Genomic DNA, 24,500 nt, shown 5'->3' with positions numbered 1-24,500 from the left:
CAAAAACAGAGCATAAGATTTTCAGGAGCTCTGATTCCCTTAAGGCACCAGTAACCAAACCTCAAGGGGATCACTTCTTAAATAGCAAAAGCCCCTGAACACTGAATGTTCTAAGGCTCAAAGGAGCCGGACACACTGGCAGGTTATCTGAGTGTGCTGCTCCTTGCGGTGCGTGCAGAGTGCCACGCGCTGGGAGGGCAGCTGCTGGCTGAGCACCGTGTTCACAGAACCGCGGCTCTGCTGTGCAACACGGGCCACTCCAGTTCTCAGCCACAGCTGTCATCCCCGGGCAGAGCCGGACTCCATGGTGAGGACTGAAAAGCACAGTGAGCAACCACACCATCAAAGACCCTCAGGTCCTAAAAGGACAAGCTCAAAGGCACTGGCATTCTGAGTCCACGTGGGAAAGAAAGCAAAGCAGATACAAGTCACAGCTGGAACAAGCAGACAGCTTTTCACTGACAATCACTCAATGTAATCCTACAACGCAAAGAATGTCTAAAAGAGAGATATTCAAATAGCCTGTTTTAGCATAGATGCTTTTCAGATAGCGTTTCAACACCCAGAGGAAAAACAGGTAGGAAATGGTACAAGAAAACGCTTTTCCCTTTTTTGCTGAAAATACCACAGACCAATGGTCATGTTTTCAATGGCTCTTCAATTATTTTCTGTTTGAAAGAGTGTTCTGGAAAGCAGAAAAAGTGCAATCTTTCAACAGCCACAAGCTCTCGCCTGGATGGCTCTGTGACCACCAGCTTGTGGAATGAGTCCCTGCATCTGACTGCTTCTCCAGAGGAAAACAGAGTTTAACTGCTGATACAGGCTTAGCCCCCCACTTTCTTTCTCTGAAAAAGCAACATTTCCATCTTGGGGATTTACAGTCCATTCTTGCACCCAGCTGGCCTCTGGCAGTCACTATGAACATGTCAGCCTCAGGACACAGGGCCAGGGACCCACAGCACATCTGGAGGCGGACACGGGGCCAGGGACCCACGGCACATCTGGAGGCGGACACGGGGCCAAAGCTCTCAGCACGGCAGGTCCCAGGCACGTCCAGCTGGGCAGCTCCCCGCCTCACATCTACCCAGGACCCGTCCACCAGGGCTACCCAGGTTCAGCTTCCTCAAGAATGGCTCTCCCCTGAGCAATGTAGCCCCCAGGTCGTTTCTGGAACAGGTCTAGAGTAGTAAGAAGAGCAGCAGGCCAAAACCAAGATCCCGTGAGGGTTCCCAGCAGCACTGCATTACGTGTGCCTAAGGGCCAAGGTCCCAGGACAGGGCAAGGCAGACCACTCACTGTGCAGGTGCTGGCTCAGGGCTCTCTTCTCACAGCTATGAACCTAGGGCCGTAGGCCAGTCCCTGTCTGAAAGCCACTGCTCTATGGAGAGGAGACCCAGGGAAGACAGGGAACGCTGCCTCAGTCGTGTCGTGATCCCAAATCTCTGTGTTGACACCTGGACTGAAGTGAAAGCTGCTCCTCTCCTGGACACATGCTGACACCAGGGATAAGGGTCCCTCCCGAAGCCTTGCCACTGTCACCTGCTGCTGCTACTTGGACTTTCCCTTTTACTTAAACTAAATTTAGAGTCTTCTGTTAGCTGGTACCCCCTAGAAGGGGTAGCAGTGTGAACCTAAAGGCCGGTAGTGCCCCAACTAGCCCTTGGGAAATCAGCACCATTACCCTTCTAGTTTTTGTTAATTAAAGAGGAAATGCTGAGCTATGGGTGGGAAACTCCTCAGCCTTGTACACAGGCCATCATGACTTCCTCTGTGATCAGAGAGGGCAAGGCTGACCCGGGAGATATCACAGCAGTAGACAGAGCCTGTGTACCTCAGTCTGAGTACCCACAGAGCCGAGCCTCAGAGGACAAACCCACACAACATGGTGACAATGAGAGGCAGACACTTACGTCCTTGGCAGCAGACAAGGCCTCTGATGGGGGAGGGGAATGGCCCACAGTGCATGTGGCACTCTGACCACCTGGAAATTACCTGGCAGACTCTGCGGGATGTGGGTAGACACGGCAGCGTGTGGGAGAGGCGCTGCGCGGGGCGGGCTGGAGTGCAAGCCAGCCAGGAGACCTGAGAGGAAACAGGAAGGGAGAGAAGAACGAAGCACACATATTGAAGACAGGAGTGGAAAGCATCCTCGGCGCTCCAGAGCCCCAGGCGACCTACTGCACTGGTTCTGGATGGAAACCCCTAGGGGGTGGCTCAGCAGGGTCCCCGGGAAGGCTGCCCACGGTCACACACCAGACAAACACAGGAACCCAGCACATGACAACAGAACCTGTGGGTCACACAGAGGCACTGGGGCACCTTCTTTACCTCCAGTGTGGGGAGGAAGGAGACACTTACTGTGGCCGAGGCCGTGGTGGAACGTCCCAGGGGCAGGGCCTGTGACGATGGCATCCTTGGAGACCCCTGCTTTAGCGGAGGAGTCAGCACTAAAGGAGATTACGTGGAGGGGGAGCTGGGAGATAATCCCCAAGGGGTTCGAGTTCAAGGCCCCAGGCAGCTTTGGGCTGCCTGCCTTGTAGGATGAAGACAGTAGATTTAAGGGTGAGGAGCTGGTCAGCAGCACAGCCCCACTCGTTCCTTTCTGGGGAGGAAGCACACAAAGGGATCAGCACTCCAGCCCCATCCAGAGCTCACTCACAAACCAAACCTGTTACCATACCTGGGGGGACACATGCACGTCAGCCGCCCCTTGTGAAGGAACCCCCTCCACTGCAGCCCCAAAGGGAGGAGGAAGACAGTCTCTGTGAACTGGCATGGAAGGGCTCCCAGAACAGAATTCATTTTAAAAAGCAGGTGTTAAATATGCCTTCCTTGTGCAAGAAAGAAAGGGAAGGATACCCACAAATATAAGTATATAGGAATATGTGTATGTGTATACTTATATCCATAAAACATACACACATACACATTTGTAAGTATTAATCTTTGTTTTTAGAAAGAAACAGGAAAAACCTGGAAACTAAGGAACAGTTACAGGGGGTGTAGGAGGAGGGCACAGGCAAGTGAAACTTTGCTCAACACACCTTTCTACAGTTTTGTCCTTTCCAACCACATGGTTGTCTTATATATTGGAAAAATGGAGAAAAAAATAAGCTCGCTCTCATTTCCCCAACCTGCATCCAAACTTCTTGTAATCACCTACAGGCAAACCTCATTAACCACTGGACTCTGTCAAATCGCCTTTGTCTGACCTACAGAGTCTTTCCAAACCCAATCAAAGGATCATTCTTAGAAGGTACTGATCTTCCTAGGGCATGAATATCTCCACATAACTAATGATCTGAGAGACAGTATGCATTTCATTTACTTGCTTGGAGAGATGGACAGGCAGGAGGCTATGAAAGGAAAGTTTTCTAGCTCATTCTATGCCACCCAGATCCATAGCCTCCCTGCAAACATGGTGCTGACCAGTCCTTTCCCTCCACTTGTCCTCCCAAGGAGAAGTTTCAGGCTCTACTGGGAGTCCTGCCACCAGAAAAGTAGAAACCTGGAAACAGGAAGCCCGGTCCTCCTTCCAATTTCCGGGCTCTGTTCCTACCTGACCTTCAGCGTCAGATCTCACTCTCTGACCAGAACAAGGCCAGCGGCCCTGCCCACAAGGCCCACGAGGAGAGGGCTGCTTCAAGATACTCACTGGCAAGGAGGTAGACGATGTCACGCTGCTCACCGCACTGGGCTTCAGGGAGGAGGTCAGTAACTTGGCCACTCCCTGGGTCCCCCCACTAGAATCTCCATTTGGACCACCTGGAGGGGCCACCAGGGTCAACTTCTGGGAAATAGGTGGTTTTTTCACTGCAGAGCCTGGGATGGGCCGGCTGGCGGACTGTCCTGTGGAGGGAGGCTGCACAGCAGGGAGCAAGCTCCCGGAAGCAGAGCTCTGGACTGGTGCTCCTCCAGAGGAAGAGCTGCCAGAAGAAACCCCGTGCTTGGAGACAGAGCCGGCAAAGGGACTGTTCTTGTAAGACGGCCCTGAAGAGCTGGCTGAGTGCTGTTTTGCTGGATGGCTCAGGGCAGTGGAGGATGAGGCTGGGGTCTTATGAGAGCTGCTGCTGGAGGCTGGTGTGCCTCCTGAAGACACTGGCGTGGAAGGATGGAAGCTCTGGCTTTTGGTAGCTGTCTTGACGAGCTGGAGGAGGGAACGGTGACACTGAGGGGAGGCAGGCTTTGGGCCCTGAAGCTTATTGACAAACGGAGCTGGCGGGGTGAAGCTCTTCTGCTGTTGAGCGCCTGCATGAAAGACTTTGACCTGGGGGCTGGGCACAGGAGCTCCTGCCTGGGGTGCGTGAGACGTCCGTGGCAAACTGTGGTGCTTTGCTTTGGACTGCTGCACTTCTGGCAGGCCCTTGCTGAGGGTAGCCTGACAGGACAGTTCTTTGTAGCCAGAACTCTCTGGTTTTTTCTCCTGAGAGGACTGCCCCAGTGCCAGAGCCTGTTCAGCCAGAAAATTGAGGGGTGACTGCAGGGAGCTAGAGGGTGGTGGGGCAGAAGAAGGGCTGGGCTTCGGAAAGTTCCTTTTTTCTTCCGTACATAAAACACCTGCGACTTTCTCTGCAGGCACTTTTGAGGGTGCAGGCAGTGTGAACTCAGAGCTCCCGCTGGCTCTGCTGTTCAGTACAGCCAGTTCCTTGGACACAGCCTCCAACGAGGAGGCCGAATTACGGATCAAGTCTCCATCCAACGAGTCCTCCACGTTGATAGGAGCAGGATTAGCAAGGCTGCCAGATGCCTGGGATGAGAGCTCCCTGTTTGCAGCCCCAATGCTCAGGCCTCCTCCCAGGTGTTCTGAAGGCAAAGCAAGGGGGCTGCCAATCTGGCCTGATGGGACGGAAACCTTTTTATCAGGCTTAGTCAATGATTCCTAAAGGAAAGCAGAAAGGCCGATGTTTACAAATGTCCAAAGATGCCAACACTGGCCCTCCTGACAGGACATACGCATGAGAATACAAGACAAAGCAGCAGGCTTTCCTGTGGATCACAAAGCCAGGGAAGAAAGGAGCAGGTGCCAAGCATGTGTGAACTTGGAAATGCTGCAACCCCGCCACCCTCTGCCCATGCCTGGGGCTGGGGCTGGGCTGACCCAGGCACACACACACACCTCCAAAGGGAAACTCTTTGCTCTGTTTCTGAAAAACTACAAGACTCGAGCAAAGAGATGTTCTCCTTATTGGCCCTCATACTACCTCAGTGCTCCTAGCCACAATCAGAAAATGACGTGGGGCAGGGGAACTGCCTTAGTTTTCTTTCCCTCCTTGGTTTCCCGGCACCTGTCTCCTCCGTGGGCTCAGGAACAGGGTCTGTCCTGTCACTCCCGCCTCCCGAGCACTTGGTGCAGTGAGTCTTAAGGATGTTGGAGGAGCTCAACAGACTCTTAGGAATAACTAATCTGCATGCTTGTTCCCTCGGACTGTTCAGGTATGGTGAAGTGCACTACAAAGCCTCAGGAACTGGCAAGAGTTTTGGTGAAATGGCAATTTTTACTACACTGAGATCTCTGCCACATCAAAGTCGTCTCACAGTCTCTAATTTCCAACCGTCGCGGTCCCCTCCGCGTCTGCTAGCCAACTGGACAAAGCCTCCCGCCCTGCCCGGGGCAGATCCAGGCTCACCTGCTCTTCACCAGGATGGTGCTCCTCCATAAGAGATTCGGACAATTCACACTGTGACGCTTTCACATTTGCAAAGGCTCACCACTCCTCAGAGGGCTGTCAGGAGGACCTCACCTGACCCCCAACGACCCCAGGAACTGGCCAGGTGGGTGCTGTTTCCTAGAACTGGGGCTGAAGGGCACTAGTGGCCCGACTCAGGTCTCTGCCCTGCCGACCCCAGGCCACTCCTGTGGGCCAGGCTGCCTCTTGGTACAACCTAATCCCAAAGAGCTATCCCCACAAGACCAGCAAAGTTCAATGAGCTGCCAGGAGCATGGCTGCAGAGAGATGAGAAAAGATGACATGTGACCTGGGCAGGCTGACTCACCTTCACCTTCATTTTGGAAGAGGCCATTACTTTCTTCTTGGCCCTGTTCAAAGGAATGAACACAGGAAAGGTTCAGAGGAGATCCACGAAGGAGATAAAAATGCCAGTAGTCCTGACAAGTGAAAAAACACTGAGACACTCACAGGATTGACGTCAGGTGCCCGTGGCCTCGTCTGCTCTCCTTAAACAGAGTCCTGGAACAAACAGAGAACACTGGGAAGTGTGCACCAGCCCCCTGAAAGCAGACTCTGCTTTCAGAGCCTTGTCACCTCCCTGGTACTCAGCGGCTGTCACTCATTAAATGTCAGTGGGCTGGTGACAGGGCCTTAGTAGCTGCACTGGCCACCTGAAAGCCAAGGAGCTAGAATTCACCAAAACAAGCTATGGGTCTGCCCCCAAACCTCTCACAGTGATTTTTCCCTAAAGTCAGGAGCACTTTCCTTACTGCCTATTCTCATCCCTCTCCAAAAGTAGAAATGTGAAGTGACCCATGGCATTATCTTTTCCCAGAGAAACAACAAAAATTTCTTTACGCCCTCCCCTATGTACCTTCAGGAGTCCAATCTATAAGTGACAAGAGCAATTCTATTTACAGGGACACTGAGACAAGAAAAGGCCTGCCCAACCAAGAACACTCACTAGCTCCAAGAGGAGGGTGCTGGGAACACGGCTGAGTAGGAAGCACCAGGAATGGTCTGCCCACCTGGACAACACTACCCTGGCAGAATCCACCTGACGGAACTATTCTGTAACTCTAGAGGCTGTTCAAGGCTTACAACTTCCAGGGGAAGACTTAGATGAGTAAACTGTGGTTAATTTCAGGTCTCAACACAGTAGCAGCTGCCCATCCCCCACCCAGCGGCCTGTGCAGGTGTTCCTGGAGCAGCGTGCACACAGCTTGTGGAAACAAGCATGGGCAAAAAGGACCCTGGTCTCCAAAGATGAGGGATCTGTGCTCTGATGGCTGATCACTGCTTCTGATCACAGAGGTGGGAGGTGCACTCAGCTGTTGTTGTTGCACCTCGGGCTGAAGTGACTGCCAGGGGATTTAAAGGGCTGGCACCACCTTTTAACCTCCTCTTTTTCTGATTTTCCCCTTTCTGGTGTCAGACATTAAAGAAAAAAAAAAAAAAAAAAAAACTACCTACATGGGAAAAATTAGAAAGTGACTGCATGTACCAGCAAAAAGCTCAGAAATGACCTAAGAGTAACACACTAAGTTCACACATCAGGCTGATCCTCAACACAGCGACAACCTACAACAACAACAACAACAACCGATGAGCAAAAACAGTATATAAAAAAAAGCAATCCCTATAGAAGTGGGAGAATCTGATTTCCAGAGTTACCACAATATTAGATTCAAATGTCTGGTGTTCAACAAAAAATCACAAGGCACACAAACAAACAGGAAATATGGCCTGTTCAAAGGAAAAAAAACAAATCAACAGAAACTGTCCCTGAAAAAGACCAAATGGCAGCACGGAGCAACTAAGCCTGTGTGCCACAACTGCTGTGCCTGTGCTCTAGAGCCCGTGAGCCACACTATAGAGCCCGTGTGCTGCAACTACTGAAGCCCACGTGCCTAGAGCGCGTGCTCTGCAACAAGAGAAGCCCCAGCAATGGCCCCAGCAATGAGAAGCCCGCACACCGCAATGAAGAGTAGCCCCCACTCGCCACAGCTAGAGAAAGCTCTCGCGCAGCAACGAAGACCCAATGCAGCCAAAAATAAATAAATAAAATTAATTTAAAAAAAAAAAAAAAAAGACCAAATGGCAGATACACTAGACAAAAACAACTGTATTAAAGATGCTCAAAGAACTAAAGGAAGATGTGGAGAAAGTCAAGAAAATAACACATGAACAAAATGGAAATATCCATAAAGAGACGGGAAACCTGAAAAGAAACCAAAAAGAAATTCTGGAGCTGAAAAGTACAGTAACTGAAGTGAAAAATTCAGTAGAGGGGACTTCCCTGGTGGTCCAGTGGTAGAGAATCCACCTTCCAATGCAGGGGACGCAGGTTTGATCCCTGATCAGGGAACTAAGATCCCACATGCCACGGGGCAACTAAGGCCGTGTGCCACAACTAATGAGCATGCAAGCCGCAACTAGAGAGCCCGTGTGCCGCAACTACAGAGCCCACACGCTGTGGAGCCTGTGCGCCACAAACAGAGAGCCTGTGTGCTGCAACTACTGAGCCTGCTCGCCACAACTAGACAGAAGCCCGTGGTGCATCAAAGATCCCGTGTACCGCAAAGAAGATCCCACGTGCTGCAACTAAGACCCAATGCAGCCAAAAATAAAATAAATAAAACAAATAAATATTAAAAAAAAAAATTCAGGGCTTCCCTGGTGGCACAGTGGTTAAGAATCAGCCTACCAATGCAAGGGACACAGGTTCGAGCCCTGGTCCAGGAAGATCCCACATGCCGCAGAGCAACTAAGCCCGTGCGCCGCAACTACTGAGCCTGTGCTCTAGAGCCCGTGAGCCACAACTACTGAGCCCACGCGCCTAGAGCCTGTGCTCTGCAACAAGAGGAACCACTGCAGTGAGAAGCCTGCACACCACAACAAAAGAGTAGCCCCTGCTCACCACAACTAGAGAAAGCCCGTGCACAGCAATGAAGACCCAACGCAGCCAAAAATAAATAAAATTAATTAACAAAAAAAATTCAGGAGAGGGATTCAAAGGCAGTTTTGAGCAGGCAGAAAAAAGAAACAGTGAACGTGAAACAGGACAATGAAGATTATCGAGTTTGAGGAACAGAAAGAAAAGACTGAAGAAAAGTGAACAGAGTCAAGGGAACTGTGGGACAGCATCAAGCAGACAAGCACACACCAGCACAGCGTGGATGTCCCAGAAGGAGGACAGAGAAAGGGGCACAGAGAATAGTGAAGAAATAATGGCTGATAACTTTCCAAATGTGAAAGCAAACAATGTAAGTGTAAATACATGAATATAAACACCCAAGAAGCTTAAAAAACTCCAAGTAAGATGAACTCAAAGAGACCCACACCAAAACACATGATAATCAAACTTTCAAAAGCCAGAGGCAAAGAGAGAATATTGAAAGCACCCAGATATTATTGAATCATCACACACAAGGGATCCTCAACAAGATTATCAGCAGATTTCTCATCAGAAACTCTGAAGACCAGAAGACAGTGGGCTGATATATTCAAAGTACTAAAAGAAAAATACTGTCAACCAAGAATCCTATATCTGACAAAACTGACCTTCAAGAGTGGGGGAGATATAAATCAACTATACTTCAATTAAAAAAAAAGTGGGGGACAAATTAAGACATTCCCAGATAGATAAAAGCTGAAGGAGTTCATGATCAAAAACTTACCCTGTAGGGCTTCCCTGGTGGCGCAGTGGTTAAGAATCTGCCTGCCAATGCAGGGGACACGGGTTCGAGCCCTGGTCCGGGAAGATCCCACATGCCATGGAGCAACTATGCCCATGCGCCACAACTACTGAGCCTGCGCTCTAGAGCCCGCAAGCCACAACTACTGAGCCCGCGTGCCACATCTATTGAAGCCCGCGCGCCAAGAGCCCGTGCTCTGCAACAAGAGAAGCGACCGCAATGAGGAGCCCGCACACCACAAGGAAGAGTAGCCCCCGCTCACCACAACTAGAGAAAGCCCGCGTGCAGCAACGAACACCCAACACAGCCAAAAGTAAAAATAAATAAATAAATTTATTAAAAAAAAAAAAAAACTTACCCTGTAAGAAATGCTCAAGGGTCCTAAAGGTGAAATGAAAGGACACCAGACAGCACCTCAAGGCTACATGCACAAATAAAGGTCTCAAAAAGGTGAATACATGACCATTAGAAAAGCTAGTGTTATAACAACAATGGTTTGTAACCACACTTTTTGTTTTCTACATCATTTAAGAGACTAATACATTTAAAGAAAAAAAATTAGTTTAAGGGACTTCCCTGGTGGTACAGTGGTTAAGAATCTACCTGCCAGTGGAGGGGACGCAGGTGCGATCCCTGGTGGGGGAACTAAGATCCCACATGCCACAGGGCAACTAAGCCAGCATGCTGCAACTACTGAGCCCGTGTGCCTCAACTAGACAGCCCGCGGTGCCACAAACTACAGAGCCCACGTGCTCTGGAGCCTGCGTGCCACAATTAGAGAGAAGCCCATAGGCCACAACTAGAGAGACGCCCTCGTGCCGCAACAAAGAGCCCGCGCGCTGCAACGAAAGATCCCGCATGCCACGAGGATCCCGTGTGCCACAACTAAGACCCGACGCAGCCAATAAATAAAATAAATATTTTTTTAAAAAAAATTAGTTTAAAAGCTATTATTACTGTAACTTTGGTTTGTAACTCCAAATCTTGTCTTCTACAAAACTTAGGAGGCATTTAAAAAACTATTAGTTTGGGCTTCCCTGGTGGCACAGTGGTTAAGAATCTGCCTGCCAATGCAGGGGACACGGGTTCGAGCCCTGGTCTGGGAAGATCCCACATGCCGCGGAGCAACTAAGCCCGTGAGCCACAACTACTGACCCTGCGCGTCTGGAGCCTGTGCTCCGCAACGGGAGAGGCCGCGACAGTGAGAGGCCCGCGCAGCGCGATGAAGAGTGGCCCCCGCTCACCGCAACTGGAGAAAGCCCTCGCACAGAAACGAAGACCCAACACAGCCATAAATAAATAAATAAATTAATTAATTAATTAATTTAAAAAAACTATTAGTTTATGTTTTGGGGCACACAATGTATAAAAATGTACTTTTGTGACAGCAGCAGAGCTGTTAAGGGGGCAGAGTTTTTGTATGTTGATCAACTTACAGAAGTAAGTCCCTTCTTATCAGTAATTACTTTAAATGTAAATGATTCAACACTCCAATCAAAAGACAGGGACTGGCAGAATAGGTAAAACGCATGATCTAACTATATGCTATCTACAAGAGCCAAAGACCTGGGACTTCCCTGGTGGCGCAGTAGTTAAAAATCCGCCTGCCAATGCAGGGAACATGGGTTCGATCCCTAGTCCTGGAAGATCCCACATGCCATGGAGCGACTAAGCCTGTGTGCCACAACTACTGAGCCTGCACTCTAGAGCCTGTAAGCCACAACTACTGAGCCCGCGCACCCTAGAGCCCATGTGCCACAACTACTGAGCCCACACGCCGCAACTACTGAAGCCCACATGCTCTAGGGCCTGTGTGCCGCAACTAATAAGCCTGCATGCCCCAACTAATAAGCCCACATGCTGCAACTACTGAAGCCCACGCACCTCACAAGAGAAGCCACTGCAGTGAGAAGCCTGCACACTGCAACCAAGAGTAGCCCCTGCTCACCAGAACTAGAGAAAGCCTACGTGCAGCAATGAAGACCCAATGCAGCCAAAAAAAAAAAAAAAAAAAAAAAAAGAGCCAAAGACCTGAGATCCAAAGACAAGAACAGATTAAAAGTAAAAGGATGGAAAAAGATACTCCATGCAAATAATAACCAAGAGAGCAGAGGTGGCTATCTTAATATCAGACAAAGTAGACTTTAAATCAAGAAAGGTTACAGGGCTTCCCTGGTGGCGCAGTGGTTGAGAATCTGCCTGCCAATGCAGGGGATACGGGTTCGAGCCCTGGCCTGGGAAGATCCCACATGCCGCGGAGCAACTAGGCCCGTGAGCCACAACTACTGAGCCTGCGCGTCTGGAGCCTGTGCCCCGCAACAAGAGAGGCCGCGATAGTGAAAGGCCCACGCACCGCGATGAAGAGCGGCCCCCGCTTGCCGCAACTAGAGAAAGCCCTCGCACGAAACGAAGACCCAACACAGCCAAAAATAAATAAATAAATAAATAATCCTTCCCTCTACTTAAAAAAAAAAAAAAGTTACAAAAGATAAAGAAGAATATTATATATTAATAAAAAGTTCAATACAGCAAGAAGATATAACAATTATAAACATTCATGCACCTGACGGACCATTAAAATACAATATATGAAGCAAAAACTGACGGAACTGAAGGGAGAAATAAACAGTTCTACAATAAAAGCTGGACAGATACAGACAGATAGAGAACATTCTACCCAACAACAACAGCACACACATTCTCAAGTGCACATGGGACATTTCCCAGCATAAACAATATGTTAGGCCACAAATGAACTCTCAATAGATTTTAAAAGATAGCTATCCACTGGGAAATCAGCTCGGTGCTTTGTGACCACCTAGAGGGGTGGGATAGGGAGGGTGGGAGGGAGATGCAAGAGGGAGAGGATATGGGGATATGTGTATACATATAGCTGATTCACTTTGTTATACAGCAGACACTAACACAACACTGTAAAGCAATTATACTCTAATAAAGATGCTAAAAATAAATAAATAAATAAATAAATAAATAAAAGAAAGCTATCACAAAAAGTATCTTCTCTGTCCACAAAGGGATGAAGTTAGAAATCAATAACAAAAGGAAAACTGGAAAACTAACAAAATTGTGAGGAAAAAACAAATGGCAGATACACTAGACAAAAACAACTTTTAAGAACACACTTTTAAACAATCAATGGATCAAAGAAGAAATCACAAGGAATATTAGAAAATACTTAAAAGACAAATGAAAATAAGAACACAACATACTAAAACCTATGGGACAAAGTGAAAAGTGGTGATAAGAGGGGAAATTTAGGGACTTCCCTGGTGGCACAGTGGTTAAGAATCCGCCTGCCAATGCAGGGGACACAGGTTCAAGCCCTGGTCCAGGAAGATCCCATATGCCACGGAGCAACTAAGCCTGTGCGCCACAACTACTGAGCCCGCATGCCACAACTACTGAAGCCCGCACGCCTAGAGCCTGTGCTCCGCAACAAGAGAAGCCACCACAATGAGAAGCCCACACACTGCAATGAAGAGTAGCCCCTGCTCGCCACAATTAGAGAAAAAGCCCGTGCGCAGCAATGAAGACCCAATGCAGCCAAAAATTAATTAATTAATTAATTTTTAAAAGAAAAAAAAAAAGAAACAAGAAAGGTCTCAAATCAACAACCTAACTTACAACTTAAGGGAGTGGAAAAAGAACTAAACCTAAAGCTAGCAGAATGAAGGATATAATAAAGATTAAAGCAGAAATAAGCAAACTAGAGAATAAACAATAAACATAGTTATAGGTCTATTCAGATTTGCTATTTCTTTGTGATTTAGTCCTGGTAAGTTTTGTGTTTCTAGGAACTTGTCCATTTCATCTAGGTTGAAAGACACTATCCAAAGAGTAAAAATGCAACCCACAGAACAGAGAAATATTTGGTAATTATGTATCTGATAAGGGATTAATATCCAGAATATAAAGTGAACTCCTAAAACTCAACAACAAAAAAACAAGCAAACCAATTAGAAAATGGGCAAAGGACTTGAATAGACATTTCTCCAAAGAAGATATACAAATGTCCAGTAAGTACATGAAAAGATGCTCAACATCACTAATCATTAGCAAAGCGCAAATCGAAACTACGAGACACCACCTCATACCCATTAGGATGGCTACTACCAAAAAAACAGAAAAAAGTATTGGTGAGGATGTGGAGAAATTGGAACCCTGTGCACTGGTGGTGGGAATGTAACAAGATAACAGCTGCTATGAAAAACATTATGATGAGGCCTCAAAATATTAAACACAACATCACCATATGATCCAGTAATTCCAGTTCTGGGTATATATGTAAAAGAACTGAAAGCAGGGTCTAGAAGAGATATTTGTATGCCCATGTTCATAGCAGCATTATTCACAATAGCTTAAATGTGGAAGCAACACAAGTACTATCAACAGATGAATGGATAAGCAAAACGTATACATACAGTAAACATTATTCAGCTTTAAAAAGGAAGAACATTCTGACACATGCTGTAACATGGATGAACTCTGAGGACATTATGCTAAGTGGAGTAGCCAGACACAAAGACAAACACTTTGTATAATTCCACTTATATGAGGTACTTAAAGTAGTCAAAATCATAGAAACAGAAGAATGGTGGCTGCCACCATCTGTGGGGAGAGGGAAATGTGGAGTTAGTGTTTAATGGGTACAGAGTTTGTTTTACAAGTTGAAAAAAGTGATGGAGATGATGGTGGTGACGGTTGCATACCAAGGTGAGTGTATTTAATACCACTGAACTGTGCAATTAAAGATGCTAAACTTACATTAAGTGTATTTTACCACCAAAAAAAAAAAAATTTTTTTTTTCTAAAGAACACTAGTTCCAGGTAACTTTCTCTGTGTATTGCAGACATAGTCCATTCGTGGGAAGCTATATAACACAAAGTAGCCTGTGAGGAAAGTCTGGCACTTAACTCTAAGAAGTAGTCACCCCTGCCAGTTGCAAATAAGAATTCTGTTCAGAACATTAAAATGTTCCTAACATGAATCTGTCTCTCAACTTCTTCTAGTAGGAGCCATTATCTCAGGAAAGGGCAGGTTGAAGTGGGATAAGCATACAGCCAACTTTGAACTGAAGTGGGATAAAGAATGACAAAGACAAAACCCCACAGATAACTTCCCTCTTCTAAGGGAGACGGAGAAGCCCCCAGTCGCTCAGGTGAAATCAGAGTCGAGTCCACTAGCTGGTGACTCTCTGAGGGTGGGGCTCTGGGGCCTGGTGCAAAAGAATCACTCAGACATCTCTTTACTGCAAGAACGCTCCACCCTATGGTCACACTGACCACACTGGCTGCTCGTGGGCCCTCACCTGGCCTGCATCCAGCCTTTGGGCCAGAGAGGTTTGACCTCAGCATCCAGAAACGCCTTCACGTAGTCCTCCCAGGATTGGGCCTTGTTCCTCTCCAGGTCATAGCTCTCCAGTTTGATCTTCACCACCTGACAGAGTAGCTCCCTGAAGAGTGGGCAGAAGTCAGAACCTTTAAACTACCCCAAATGCTTCTTCAAGGTTTCAATCATGTGCTTTCACCAGCCCTGATTAAAGTAAATGATTCTAACCTTCATTAGAAATACGGGAACATGCTCAGACACTGGCCCCACAAACCCTCCACTGAGGCAAGGTCCCAGTTTGGGCACACCTGATTTCATCATTCCACTGGAATTTCTTCCGGGGTCCCATTATCCTCCTGCCCCCCTTTTCTTCATCTTCTTCCTCATCAGAACAAACCCGTTCTCTCTGCTCCTTGTCTTTCTCCTCTTCCAGCATCCTAGGAGGTAGAAAGAATTAGGCGGGACTCTAAGGTCACTGCAGAACTGTTTCCTTCTGCCCACCATCTCCCCCCACCCCCCAGGACTTCTAAGAAAAGGAGGTCAGAATGCTGCAGGGAGTGATGGGACACACTTACTTAGCGACCTTGGCTTGCGTGTGTGCCTGGCATTCATCCTGGTACTTGGCCATCTGTTCTGGCATTGCCCTGCCAATGGCTTCCTTAAGCTTCTGGAGAGGCTCCTTCAGACGCCCCCCCTGCGGAGAGCAGGACATATCATAAGTCTGGTTTATGCATCACTTCTTACACTGAGCACACACTATAGGAATAATCGCACGGAGGCAGCGCAGCAGCAGATGTGGCATCTATGAAGACTCCATCACCCACTCCGCTGCACCCCGAAGCCAAGGGGCTCCACTGCAAAGTCACCCACCTGTTCACAGAGGTGAAGTTTTCGTGCGCGCTTGACCAAGGTGTCTTTGCTGCAGGGCAGGAAGGAAGCAAGGTAGGCGTATACCCCGGAACGGGTCTGGCTGCTCAGCTCCCGGGTCTGCGCCTCTATGCTGAAGAACAGAGCAGAGTTATTCACCGCAGCTCCTTTCGTCTGCAGGAGCCAAGAGCAAGCCAAGCCTTATCTCGCCTGTCACAGTGTAAATGAGCAGCCAGCACAACAGACCTCCAGCAGTCACCAGACCCAATAAGCTTGGTTAGGTAGAGTGGGTCAGGCTCTCAGGTCAAAGACAAGACCAAGTCAAAGGTGTCAAGAAAACAGAGCCTAAAAGAACAAGGTCTGAATTTCTGAGTTTCATAAATAAAGAAAGCATAAATGCTTTCAAACTGGAAGGTAATTGAGTTACTTGGGGTCAACAGGAAATACCTTCCAGCAGAGTTTCTTTTTTTTTCCATTTCCAAGTTCTGTCCCTGACTAGGTGGTCAGGGAAATCCTCATCCCTCCAGTGTCCCCAACTAGATGAGCAGAACACAGTCTGTCTTCAATCCCTTGAGTTCTCTGTATCTGGCACGCTCCAGGAGACAAACCCCTCATCTGTGCTGACTCTCAGGTGCTCCCTGACCCAAGTGGCCAGTCTCCATTCTGGGTAGGCAAGGTCCTTTGCTAGAACGTTCCCTAGTCTTGACAACTGTTCTTACATGTGCAAAATCCTCAGCTGTTGAGCAATAAGCTTCCTCTGCTACATGATGCAACCAGGAGAGAAGGTGGCAAAGCTGGAGGGCCAGGTACAAAGAATCTGGTTTGGATTTATACACGTGGAGGTTTTTTTTGTTTTTGTTTTTGTTTTCTTTTTAATCCAATTCATACAGTGTGATGTCTCCGAGGTTGGGGTGTTTGTTAGACGGGCTACGGGATGATGAGCACTGGCCTTGGGAGCAAAAGTGAGAATAAGAGGAGAATGACCAGGTATGCTGAGGAGTGCCCCAGGAGGGCAGGGCCTTGCCTGCACCAAGCTGTCTCTTACTTTTCCCAGAGATGGGCAAGCAACACCTTCTCTCTCCTCTCATCTCACGCGTAGCACAAAATCCTCTTCCAGCACACCATGACTATTATGTACAGTGTTCTAATAATGTCTGCTGCCTAAGATTAGTATGGTCTATCATTTCCTAGAGACAAACATTTGATGTCCCCCGCCACTGACCTTTTTTATTTTTGTATTTATGTATGTATGTATGTATGTATTTATTTTTTGGTCTTGCCTAGCGGCATGCGGGATTTTAGTTCCCCAACCAGGGATCGAACCCATGCCCTCTGCAGTAGAAGCTCAGAGCCCTAACCACTGGACTGCCAGGGAATTCCCCCGACCCTTTTTAAAAGAATAAGAATAAATAAAAACCAATTTTTAAAACTCTCATCAGTGCTTTCCTATCCCATACATAGTTGAATCGTACTCCCAATTTCCCCCAGACTGCTGAACCCAGGCATGGTAACAGCAGATACAAAGAAACAAGATACTCACTCTAAGAGGATGCCATTAATATCCTGGGTGAAGAACTTCTGTCTGCTTTCTCCCTCAGCAGCTCTGGCAGCCTGGTTCACAGTAGACAGTAACATCCGTTAGTGCACTTTCCCCGCAAGGCCCTCACCCTCACCCACAGGCCTACAGAACACCTGATGATAAAATCCTCACCATGCCCTTCCCTACTGAGCCCTAATCCCAGATTAAGTTCACCTATGATCTCTGTATGCTCCAGAAGTGGTACATCCAGCTCTTTTCACATGCTGCTGAAGCATCTACGGACTGTCCCTTCTTCCCAGGACTTGAAACAACAGTCACATAAAAGAAAATCAGAGTCAAGGGAATCATGAAGCATCTGATGCAGCCAGCAAGCTAACTCCTGTGCCCAGCACTCTATCATCTAAACTGTGAGCTGGAATCTCCATACATCTACAGTACCAAACAATCAAGAACTTTAACAAACCTGCAGTATTTGAAGGTCTTTAGCAAACAAAATAATGATAATAGTAATAATAGCAACAATAATAATATGCTGCTTTGGCATTTAAGGACTATAATTCTTTGAAAATTCATAATCTAATTAGGGTATATCATGAACTCTATTACTCAGACCACTGGAATGACTAACATACCTGACTACCTATTAACACAAGATAGAGCAGGTTGCTATACAGTGTTTTGCTTCCCATGAGTACACAGTTAATAACACCCTGGATGGCAAGCCTGGAGACTCCTGAAGCAACCACAGTGGGCAACCAGGGCACCAAATGCACAAGTGAGGAAAGCAAACTGCAAAAGCCTGAACCAGTGGTTCTCTATTTGGCTGCACACTGGAAGTACCTGGCAGCTTTCCCCACCCTAGACCCATCACATCAGAATCTCTGGGGAATAATGTATTCCTTAAAAGAGGCCTAAGCATCAGTACTTTTTAAAAAGTAACTCTGGTGACTAGCATGCAGAGGATCGAGAACCACTGATCTAAACCCAAGAGTTGCTGGTCCAAAGTCTTTAAGCAAAATAAAATTTCAGGCTTGATATATAACAATGATGGCAAACAAAGACAATAAGGTGATTGTCTTAAATGAAATGATCAATCCTGATCAACCCTCTGAAACACCCACCTTCCTCTGGCCCCACTGGCCTTCCTCTCACTGCATCCTCTGGGTCCTCTCCTGACCTCTTGACTGCACCCTGTCTCCTCCACTAGCTCCTTAGCTGCAGATGGGCTCCCAGGTTCTATCTAGAACCCTCTTCACCTGATAATGTCTCCCCCTCAGCTTCAAAATAACATAAACACACACAGGTCTCTCAAATCTAAACCTACTCTATACACTTTTTTCTAAGCTCTGGACCAGAATCTTCAATTACTTCTATGAATGAATGACCCTCTAGTATACAAACTTGACTTGTCCAAAACCTAACCTACTAGTTTCTGCTCTTCCTCCTCCTGTGTCTCTACTTCTAATAACAGCACTCCACCCTTCTTAAATCCTTCCACTCTTCTTTAGAACCCTTTGGCAGCCCTTCCCAAGCCTAGAATCAAACCCAAACTCCTCCACCTGGTATTTAGGGTCCTTTAGGATCTGGCCCCAGCCATCCACTCCAGCCCCTCCCACCACATACCAGGAGTCTTCATTATCCAACAACTTGCCCATCCTCAGCCCTGTGCCCTGGCTTACTATAAGGCCTTCTCTCCCATGAGGCTGGCCAAGCCTGCTGCCTCCAGTCCGATTCCTATGTACCCCCAAGAGCTCCTCTTTCACTTCCTCAAGTCTGGCTGTTCACCTGACCATCTAGTTGGCCATCCAAACACGACAGAGCTTGTTTCATCCTACTCTGTCCCACAGCCCGTTGTTTACATGGCTACCAATCCATCTGTATAACAAGCTCATGGAGAAGGACAACTGCATCTTACTCATCAATATATTTCCCACAGCTGCCTATCACATAATGGCTACTTAGTAAATGTGAGCTGAGTGGATGAATGAACAAACAAATGAACAGATTATCACTGAAAGAATGAAAACTCGAGGAAGAAAAGCTTAGTACCAAACAAAACTTGCAGAGGATATGCAAAACTCAAGCATGGCTAGAGGAGAGCGCAGAGGCCTGAGATAGCAGGTGGAAAGGGAAGAAAGAAAGGGTGTCACTGTAACCCATTCACTTGCCCTTTCTTATACTGTCAGAGGATTCGGAATCCACTGTGGCACCTTTAGTGTACTGGGATTATGACTTCAGTTTGAGAGAAAACAAAACTGAGTCTTTCTGTTGCTTTAGCTTATACACTGCTAGTTATAAGATGCAGAAGCACCTTCATGTTAATTCAGCCTAATTAACACGTATTTCAAATACCTGTTTGTCAGACCCATCAACAGCTCAGGTTTCCAATCAATTTTTTTTTTTTTTTGGCCGCACTGTTTGGCTTGTGGGATCCTGGTTCCCTGACCAGGGACTGATCCCGGGCCCTTGGCAGTGAAAGCGAAGAGTCCTAACCACTGGACCTCCAGGGCATTCCCGCCAATCAAATTTTATCTTTAGATATCAGCCATATCAGAAGCTTTCTGGCTGTAAAATTTTTTTAAGTTTTTTTTTTTCCTGATGCCTTTTGAAATGTGTTTTTTTTTTTTTTCTGATGCCTTTTGAATCCTGTAGACCAGTATCTCTGAGGATTTGGTTTTATACTGAAGATAATTAGTCAAGTATAAAACAAAATCCTCAGAGATAAAATTTAAAATAAATCTAATTAAAAGAGCAATTGGATATATATTTGATAGTCTGCCAGAAAGAAGTGACATCCCTCAACCCTAAAGACAGACACCCTTGCCCAAGGAGTTGTATGAATCAATCAATCCTAGATTAACTAGGAAATGAAGTTAAACCAAACAGCCAGATCATGCTGATTTACAATAGTTCCAATAGCCTTTTAATGAGCTCTTTTATTCATTATAAGAAGAGCCACTTGTAGCCTTTCAGCACTGAGATCACAACCTTATATACTGTACCTGTTTTTGCTGAACAGAATGAAATCTGGCATGATTTTCTTTTTTAAAAAGACCAAACAAGTTGTTATTTTTTTTCTACCTTATTCTCCTTGGATCCATGTCTCCCTGGTTTTGCAATGCAAGGGTTCTAACTGTATAGGAGGGTAAGCAGTGAGCAGGTAGAATGGTGGGTGACATGGGGTCTCTGTTTCTTTTCTATTTTTAGTATCAGTATCATTTCCATTTTATGCTGGATTGACGAGGACCAAAACAGAGCTGGGTCATCTGTATGGAGCAGGCTGAGTAACTGCCAAACCACATCACGACAGTAAACTGAAGGCGCAACATACCTGAACTTTTCAACAATCAAGACAAAAAACACAACCAATACATATTAAGAGAAGACAGGGGTAAGGCCATCAAATCAAACCACTGGGTTCCCTGGGGCCCATAAAAATGTACAGTACAAGAAAGTAAGAAGTGGAAAATGAGCTAATATGAGAAGAAAACAGTAACATTTCTGGAGTATCCAAGGTCGCCCTCTTGGAGTACCTCTTTAACATACATAAATTTTCAAATGTTTTTTTAAAAGTTTTAAGTATCACATCTACTTAGAAGTCAAATCTAACTTTTGTTTCCAACAGCAAAAACTTCTCCCAGGGAGACTGATACACGTAAGAATAGAATCTGCTTAAGTACAGTGGTGGACTGCAAACAGGACCACAGATTCCTCGCCTCCCAGTACATGCATTCCCCCATGGAGAGGTGGCCTCTATAGTTGGTGACTTGCTTTACCAATACACTGTGGCAGAAGAGATGTGGTGCATACCACTTCTAAGGCTAGATCATGAGGGCCTTACAGCTTCCACCTTACAGCTCCCTCCTGAAATGCTGCCCTGAGACTGTCGTGCCCTGAAAAAGCCCAGGATGAAAGACGGGAGGAGAGAGAGGCCCTGCCATCCTGGCTGTCCCAGCGCCAGCCCCCATCTTGCCCGATGAACACAGCCCCGAGAGCGAGTCCAGGCAGGACCAGAAGACAAACCGCCGGCCAACCCACAGTCAGGAGAAATGAGTCACTGTTTGAAGCCACCAAGTTTGGGGGCGGGGGGGGTAGATTTTTAGACAGTGGTAGAAACTGATACATGTATCCTCTAGGGCCAAGATTTAAAATCTAAACAAACTATTACAAAAATAAAAGAGGGTAAAAAAGAAAAAGAAGGGGAGTGAAATATAAAGTGAGAAACACATAAACACTGCTAATGTTATAGTTATATACATCAAGTTTCATTTAAAATTTAAAAATGCAATGTCCAGTTCAAGATCTAGGACAGGGCCTCTTATTAAGGATCCAAATATCCATGCGTGGCTTTTGAAATTATATGCAATTTTTGTGTACATAGGTGTTTCTTCCCTGGGAGGAATCTCTTTGCCAGAAGACTCTCAACAGGGTCTGGGTCTAGAGCACTCATGCACACATGCAGGAGGCTCCAAGTGCCCCAAGCGGAGGGCCCTGGTGGGAACGGAGCAGCTGGGGATCTTTTAGAGTGGCATTAAGTAACTTTCTAAATTAAGCCTTCTTTTTCATGCAACCATTAAAAGTAATGAGGGCTTTATAAATAATATTTATTAAGTGAAAAAAACAGGAAATTATTCACAACTATAATTACAACTGCATGAATACATATATACAGAGACTAGAAAAGAATATGTAAATTGAAAATAGTTTTCAGATTGGCGGGATGGTGGGTAATACCCACTTCCCACTTCATTTCCCAAATTTCTTAATGCTGTTATAGGAGAAGGGGCAGGTGATGACTGAAGTATCAATTTCACATTTGAACATATTTTCAAGCCAGTATGCCTCCTGGTCACCACCTCCTCACCAGGACCCGAGCCTATCTTACCTATGGCATCCTGAACCCTGTCTCCACCGTGCCCAAGAGACAACCAAGACCTGGCAGTCACTGAGGAAGGACAGCTTGCTCACTGTCCCCCCAACAGACTCCAGAAAGCGAGGTTTTCGCAAATCACAACCCAACGCCATTTCACATTAAACCACTGTTTCCACTAGATTTGTCCATCTTTCCCAAGAAAATGAAATAATGAGTCTAAGTTATCAGACTAGAACACAGTCTTTGGTGGGAATAGGGACACATCCAAGAGCCATTTTTACTTTTCTCTAAAAAATGACTGGCTACTGCCACATAGATCTTAGCTCACTCAACAAGGCTTTCAGAAGCTACAAAATAATTTGATTACAAACCAGAGGACTGAAAAGAATAAGGAGTAATGTTTTCTAACATAAATTCTGAGAGAGAGCACAGGACAGTATGCTCAAACATGCCAAGTTCAGATTCAACTATTTCCACCTTAACATCCTGTTAAGATATACTCTGAATCCTGACATGGCATAATTCATTTAAATGGTTATGTTCAAACAGAATACTGTGCATGTTCTACAAGGATGAACTAGAGCTCTGAATAAGACATTTGAATTATTTCACATGTTGTGTTCAAGTGTTTTTTGGAAGTGAGAAAATCATTTGTAGCAGTGGTTAACATTTCACCCTGCCCTAAAACACAAGGGATATTATACACAACAGAGATTCTGAATCACTGGTTTAAAACTTAAGCTATAGAGTGTAAGTACCACCAGAGTTGTGTCACAAGTCATGATGTCCACGGTAAAATGGTATTTTAACTAAAAGTCATCATAACTAACGACCCGTGCTTGGTTTATAGTCAGTATTCATGTATCACTGAATTGACAGTCCTTAGTGCTCTAGGGATCAATTCCCAATCACCAGGGGGAAAACAGGAGCAGTGTCTGCTATTTTCTGAAGACTGTTATTGTTTTTAACATGGGGCATGGACAGCATTTATGGTTCAGCTCATTCTTATTTAGCACAATTTAGGATTCCTGTAATCACTACCTAACACTGGTGACGTGCAAGTCCAGGGAGCAATTAAACCCAGTGGCAACTAAGCATTGCCCCACGTCCAACATATGACTGCAAACTTCTGTGAATTTTCAAAACCTTCAGAAGATTACTAAAAATATGGATCTCTGCCTCAGCTGCCTGCTGCCAACATTAGTGTCAGTCTATCATACAAAAGGAAAGATACTCTGACAGGCAGAAAGTAGGAAAAGAGAAAATCTCTCCAGAAGACAGTAAATTCTCCAGGAGTGAAGGAACCATGAAAGGCTGAGAAATGATGCCTGACAGGCAGAGCTTCCACTGTTCCCTCACTTGGGATAAGAAGAAAGCTTGGAAGAGCTGACACTGGAACTGCCCACTGACTAAGGGTTGCTCTAGGCCACGAGCTTCGAGTGGTTCGGGACCAGCATCAACTGCCCAAACTGCTTCCAGGAGAGCCCGGCCATTCCATGTCACCATACCTGAGCCAGCTCCTTAACGCGCTTCTCCAGGGGCGCAGGCAGGCCTTCGGGAAGGGAAGAGGGCTGCCTGAATTCCTGGTCCAGTCCCACCCCAAGGGAATCGCTTTCATCATCCATATCGCGGAAGGGGCTTCCTTCTGGAGACTCACTGAGCAGCTGCTCCAAGTCCAAATCAGTCAGCGAGTCCATGGCGGTGGCCGCCTGCAGCAAGTCGTTATCAGAAGTGGAGCCGAAGAGCGAGAGCAAAGGGTCAGAGGTGCCCTCCAATTCCCGCAGGCCCTGAGCTTCCACCGACGAGACTGCTACGGGCTTATGCTCTTCGTCCCTCTTCCTCTGAGCCTCTTTCTCCTTCTGAAATTTCTTCAGCATCTCTTTAACGCTCAAAGCCCCAGAATACTTCTTTTTCTTCTTCTCCTTACTGGCATTGAGGGCTGTGAAGCTGCAAGCAAGGGGGAAGTCAGTTACTAAGGCTGCAGTACACCTCAAAAGGGAAATTCAGAGGGGCTTCAGCCCTTCTCCCAGCGCAATGGTCTCCAGGAACCTCAGTCACAAGTCCACCCTGTTACTCCTCCTCCCTCCTCTTGGCATACGGAGCTCCTTCTTGCTGGGACCAAAGCTTGAGATTTAATATAGGTTAGCAAAACAGTATCACAAAATGCTACATATCCGATGGGTTTTTAAAAACCACTGCCAGGCTGAAATAAAAGGTTGCAAAAGAGGGGGGGGGTAAGAAAAATATTTAAAGGGAGAAAGCAGGAGCAGCAGAGAGCAGCAGCAACTTGAAGGGTGACTGGGGTGAGACCAAGTGAGGCAAAGGAAGCAGGACCGGAGAAGACAAAGGGGGAACACAGACAGGAGAACTGGGGCAGAGGAGGGGTGCCCAAGAGAACAGGAAACATCAGCAATCACACACTGACAGAAATAGCTGCCAACACTGACAGTGGGACAGAGAGAACTCTGATGTCTGACACACAGAGATGTGAGAGTACAGACTA

At 46.6% G+C, this 24,500-nt stretch overlaps 1 protein-coding gene across 3 annotated transcripts in view; it reads right to left on the bottom strand.

The window, feature by feature from the left end:
* The window catches only part of UBN1 (ubinuclein 1), a 37,572-nt gene that overhangs the window by 2,144 nt on the left and 10,928 nt on the right, over nt 1-24,500 (bottom strand). Inside the window, exons 7-17 of one of the 3 annotated variants that reach the window (XM_059898201.1) lie at nt 23,506-23,944; nt 17,125-17,195; nt 15,588-15,717; nt 15,293-15,411; nt 15,026-15,154; nt 14,698-14,841; nt 6,138-6,188; nt 5,995-6,037; nt 3,656-4,879; nt 2,359-2,602; nt 1,993-2,082 (exon numbers count right to left, since the gene is read on the bottom strand). In XM_059898201.1, the coding sequence (XP_059754184.1) occupies nt 1,993-2,082; nt 2,359-2,602; nt 3,656-4,879; nt 5,995-6,037; nt 6,138-6,188; nt 14,698-14,841; nt 15,026-15,154; nt 15,293-15,411; nt 15,588-15,717; nt 17,125-17,195; nt 23,506-23,944 (2,684 nt within the window). Of the gene's footprint in view, nt 1-54; nt 2,083-2,358; nt 2,603-3,655; nt 4,880-5,994; nt 6,038-6,137; nt 6,189-14,697; nt 14,842-15,025; nt 15,155-15,292; nt 15,412-15,587; nt 15,718-17,124; nt 17,196-23,505; nt 23,945-24,500 lie in introns of those variants that run through there. The other 2 variants (XM_059898199.1, XM_059898202.1) reach the window with 2 other exon arrangements.

Source organism: Balaenoptera ricei, chromosome 15, assembly GCF_028023285.1.
Source record: "Balaenoptera ricei isolate mBalRic1 chromosome 15, mBalRic1.hap2, whole genome shotgun sequence".
Lineage (NCBI taxonomy): Eukaryota > Metazoa > Chordata > Mammalia > Artiodactyla > Balaenopteridae > Balaenoptera > Balaenoptera ricei.
This window is presented reverse-complemented; position numbering and strand designations above follow the sequence as displayed.